This window comes from Haliotis rubra, unplaced genomic scaffold (assembly GCF_003918875.1).
Source record: "Haliotis rubra isolate DU_JTF1 unplaced genomic scaffold, ASM391887v1 Scf284, whole genome shotgun sequence".
NCBI classification, from domain to species: domain Eukaryota; kingdom Metazoa; phylum Mollusca; class Gastropoda; order Lepetellida; family Haliotidae; genus Haliotis; species Haliotis rubra.
The window spans coordinates 553,194-558,225 of NW_025766936.1; the positions used below are offsets into that span (position 1 = coordinate 553,194).

A 5,032-nucleotide genomic window follows, 5' to 3' on the forward strand; every position below is an offset into this window, starting at 1 on the left:
AAGGTGAACCTCTGGAAATAATTACATTAGTACATACATGTATGTTTAACAAATATGTTTTCTCCTTCTCTTATTTGCATCAAAGAAATTTTCTTCATTAAAATAAATTAATTTTAAAAATAACCTTGGCGCAGATCAGTAAGTGTCCAGGTTCTCTGGGAAATGCAGAAGGCTTATGTTCGAGAGTTCTTTGTGGGATGGGAGAAGTCCCAATCACTGTCTGGACTGCGTGAGACAAAAGAAGAGAATAAAATTCACACTAAGGTTTTATGGACTTTGACTTTCTTTATTACAATTTGAGCGATGTCCCAATCAGATTCAGTGGAGGCAGGTGTGTGAAGCGACAGTGACAATTGCGGACACCAGTCCACGATTTCAGATCACCTTAAAAGATTTGTTATGTAATGGAAACTTTTAAAAGAAACACATCCTAACAATGGACACGTCCATACACATGTTATTCTACTGATATAATATTTACAACTGACATGTGAACTGCGGACAATATCTATGTTATTCTACCCGGTTGTAAAGGACAATCAACAATCAGCTGCAGAAACCTCTGTCCTGGGGGTGCACACAACCATACCATACGTATGCTGTAATACTTAAGTAGAAATATAACACCTCGTTGACATTTTATAAAATATCAACACACAAATCAAAAAACACATTGGCCTGAATACATGCAGAGAAATATTTACAATGACAATGGAACAAGTCGACTTAAAAGTACATCAGTGCGGTAAGAGACAAGACTAGAACTGTCAATTCTTTTAGTAAATGATAATAGCAATATACACAGGTATGGTATATTTGTCGATACTTTAGCCGTACAGCTGCGATGATCAACCAATGGGGTGCAAGTAACATGTCTAAGTTAGTTAGCAGACAATACTGACAACACACTGAAATCAATGAGTACCATAGTATCGTATTGTCTCCGTGTCCATCGGTTACTTGTGTCATATATATACTAATCATCGTTTCCGTTACATTAAAAATAAGATGTCTTCAGAAAAAAACACACTGTCACTATGATGAACAGTATAAAAAACAAACAGAAGAAAATCCTGCTCATCATTCTGCTGACCCGCTTCCAAGTCATTGGTGGTGGATTCCATGATTCATTCGACTTCTTGTCCAGTGACAGGATCTCCGTACCAACAGCAGGAGTGCCAAGGATGCATCTCTCCCAGGACCTTGTCATACGTCCCATCCACGACGGAACAGGTCTGATGGCTGCGTCACGATGGAATACTTGCACGATCCAAATGGTCAGGAACACGTAGAGAGAGCTCATAATAAACATGCCAACAAGAAAGATAGTAAACATAGGTAACGAGTCACCATTCTGTGGCAGCAGTCCAGTGACGAAGGACAGGGATACAGTGAAAGACAGCAACACTGTGATGGCAAAGGACAGCTTCTCGCCAGACTCCACAGGAATGAGGAACACCACCACATTGACTAACCCCAGCAACAGGGCAGGCAGGAGAGTTGTCAGTATCGCCAGAGATGGTTTTCTCTTCAGGATCATTTTGTAGTATACAAAAGCAAGATGTGAGCCACTGTTTTCAAAGACAATTCTTGAAGCAGATGTGTCGGTGATATCCCACTGGCTGTTGGGGTTAAACAAACCTAATCCTATAGAGTTGTTAGTCGATCTTAAATCAACTTCTTTCAGATCACTTCCCCAAGCAAACAGTATATATTCACACTCCTGTTCATCCAAAGGAAAGTTGGTAACATCCATTTGGCAGAAAGTCTTGAAGGTATCGCCAGGTGCCCAAGTCACAATTCCTTGGGCTGTCACTTTCATGACCCCAAAGTCGAGTCCCAGAGGCTGAACGCGATCCACCACGTTGCGGACAGCAATGTAAGGTCTCCAAATCTTGCCATAGTCAGGATTTATTTCACTGACTCCCCCATACTCACTGGCATTCCAGGTTAGAAACTCATCTTTCCAGGACACTAACAAAAACCCGTTAGCTGTCACTGTCTGAGTAACGTCATCAAAATCAGACATGCTGACAAGATGAAGTTCTAAAGAGACCGTGATAGTGTCACTGCTGTTCTTGACTGGTCTGACCAGTGGGTTGTTGTTTCTGATGATGTCATTGTGTAGTCGAAATATATGGTGGTCGTCCTGACCTCTACTCGCCTTCAGTAGCAACAGTAGACACAGTACACATGTCACTCCTTTGAGATGACGCAGCCCTAGCTCTGTGAACAGCCCCAACACATACATTCTCTACCTTGTACTTCAGCAGCAATGTGGGTATCCTGTTAGGCTGGAAGGCAGTAGTGCTGAGTCATAGAGTAAATCAGATAAAGAGGGCTTTCTGATTTGTCGTCGACTATAGCTTTTACCTCTACATTGTTGGAATTGCGCTTTGAGTCGGTGCTTCTATTAGAGTTAATCTATGACCGACCATTATAAAATGCTACACTCTTTTGACGGGACAATTAAGGGCCGAATTGTTTTTTAGTGTACTGATCACATGGCGAAATGAGAATTCAATAATACCTACAAAGAATTGCAAACAGATAATTATCGCTACCTTTCAGTGATACATTAATGTATTGGTGCCTGCAAGAGCAAGGGAATATATATAGTAATTGACACAGCACTAAACTGTTTACAAAATGTTTCCGTTATAAAAGAAACTCAACAAGCTATTTTAGATCAATACTCGGCCTCTTTCTCTTTAGTTCTAGCGTATTGCCCACGCACTGTTTACCTTAGTTTATGGAACATGGACAATGTAATTCTACCGGCGTGGGTGCTATCATTCCCACACAATAATATGTTAATGTTTGATTTTAGAACATTGAGTTGTTAAATATAGACGGTAAAACCCTTTCCACAATCATAAAACATCTCTGTTTAAAGCGTATATTTGATATTATTTCAACACTATTGTATAAAAGTGTATCTATGTAATATTGTTTCGCGATATAGAATGACAGATCAATATATGAAGACATGATTCAAAGAGAAAATGAAATTCCTCTACAAAGTTGCCTTTACAGTGTTTGATGCTAGGGCACTCTATCACACATTCGTATATAAATGTAGTGCACCGATTCTCAACATTGTTATTCTAACTCATGCATCTTGCAAAAATGATTCTAATATGGTTAGATATGGTTCAATACAAATTTATGTTTGATAGTTGAGTAAGTATCAAGTATCTCACAATCACTTGTCCTGAGATAAAATTCCTGTATGATTTATTTCCAATTCCCAAACAGAACCATATATCCATAACTGATTTAATCATTTGTAACATATATACTCGTGATTTTCGACCAACATGGTCAACATTGTATAATATATAATATTGCATAGGATATCAATCATGTTATAAAATATAAGATGCATTTGCATTTGTAACAATTTAAACCAATTCAATTCGACTTGTATTTAGAAATCAATACGAACATAATTTCTAGCACATTTTGCCAATACGGCAACACTTGTCCATCTATAGTTTACTTGCAAAACCTAATAAAACATATACAAGGTAGGGGGTATTCCATTTTGGGGTGATATTATTTACGAATCACGATTGTATATGTATTTACAAATTTATTCTGATATTGTTTTAAACTCAATTCAGCTTCTGACACGTCTGTCACGTCAGGGGCGAACAGCTGGCATCTTGGAAGTTGGAACCAGACAGTGCATTGCAGCACGAGTTTCACAATTAGTTATTAGCAGAATACAATTACGATACTGACAGACATCAAACGTTGATGAAAAAAGTTGATCTGGTCGACCGTTGGTTCATTCCATGTAATGCTTCTAACCGTGTAGATCCGGGTTGGTTGATTCCATGTAATGCTTCTACCTGTGAAGATCTGGGTTGGTTGATTCCATGTAACGCTTCTACTCGTGTAGATCTGGGTTGGTTGATTCCATGTAATGCTTCTACTCGTGTAGATCTGGGTTGATTGATTCCATGTAATGCTTCTACTCGTGTAGATCCGGGTTGGTTGATTCCATGTAATGCTTCTTCCCGTGTAGATCCGGGTTGGTTGATTCCATGTAATGCTTCTACTCGTGTAGATCTGGGTTGATTGATTCCATGTAATGCTTCTACCCGTGTAGATCCGGGTTGGTTGATTCCATGTAATGCTTCTACCCATGTGGATTCGGGTTGGTTGATTCCATGTAATGCTTCTACCCGTGTATATCCGGGTTGGTTGATTCCATGTAATGCTTCTACCCGTGTAGATCCGGGTTGGTTGATTCCATGTAATGCTTCTACCCCGGGTTGTTGATTCCATGATTCTTCTACCCGTTTCCGGTTGATTCCATGTAATGCTTCTACCCGTGTAGATCCGGGTTGGTTGATTCCATGTAATGCTTCTACCCGTGTAGATCCGGGTTGGTTGATTCCATGTAATGCTTCTACCCGTGTAGATCCGAGTTGGTTGATTCCATGTAATGCTTTTACCCGTGTAGATCCGAGTTGGTGGATTCCATGCTATGCTTCTACCCGTGTAGATCTGGGTTGATTGATTCCATGTAATGTTTTTTCCCGTGTAGATCCGGGTTGGTTGATTCCATGTAATGTTTTTTCCCGTGTAGATCCGGGTTGGTTGATTCCATGTAATGCTTCTGCCCGTGTAGATCCGGGTTAGAACTAGTCTTTAGTAACCCATGCTTGTCATATTTCGTACACATGTCGTATCCCAATTGCATAGATCGATGCGCATGCTGTTGATCTCAAGATCTTCTGGTCCAAACTCGACTACTTACAGACCACCGCCTTATTTAGCTGGAATATTGCTGAGTGCGGCGTTAAACAACAAACAAACCATACAATTCTTCATGAAGGGCAGCTTCGTTGAGAGTGGTCGTTGTTGTTGACATGATTCTACATGCCAACATCAACCATGAAGTTCAAGAAAGCATTGAAATCCAAAGTGAGAAGCCAGCCACTAACCAAGACTAGGTCATATACCTTCCCAGTGTCTACTCCATTGTGCTATAATTATCGGCCTCATCTTACATTGTCTT

The 5,032-nt window shown here is 39.9% G+C and overlaps 1 protein-coding gene across 1 annotated transcript; it reads right to left on the minus strand.

The window, feature by feature from the left end:
- Positions 1–511: 511 nt before the first annotated feature.
- LOC124281443 (neuronal acetylcholine receptor subunit alpha-7-like) lies at positions 512–2,251 on the minus strand. The gene has a single exon (XM_046717491.1). It carries the CDS (start codon positions 2,249–2,251, stop codon positions 998–1,000), a length of 1,254 nt encoding a protein of 417 aa, XP_046573447.1. The 3' UTR covers positions 512–997.
- Positions 2,252–5,032: the final 2,781 nt, after the last annotated feature.

Excerpts from the sequence above, each read along its gene's own strand:
- LOC124281443 (XM_046717491.1), bottom strand. The coding sequence starts at position 2,251 with ATGTATGTGTTGGGGCTGTTCACAGAGCTAGGGCTGCGTCATCTCAAA.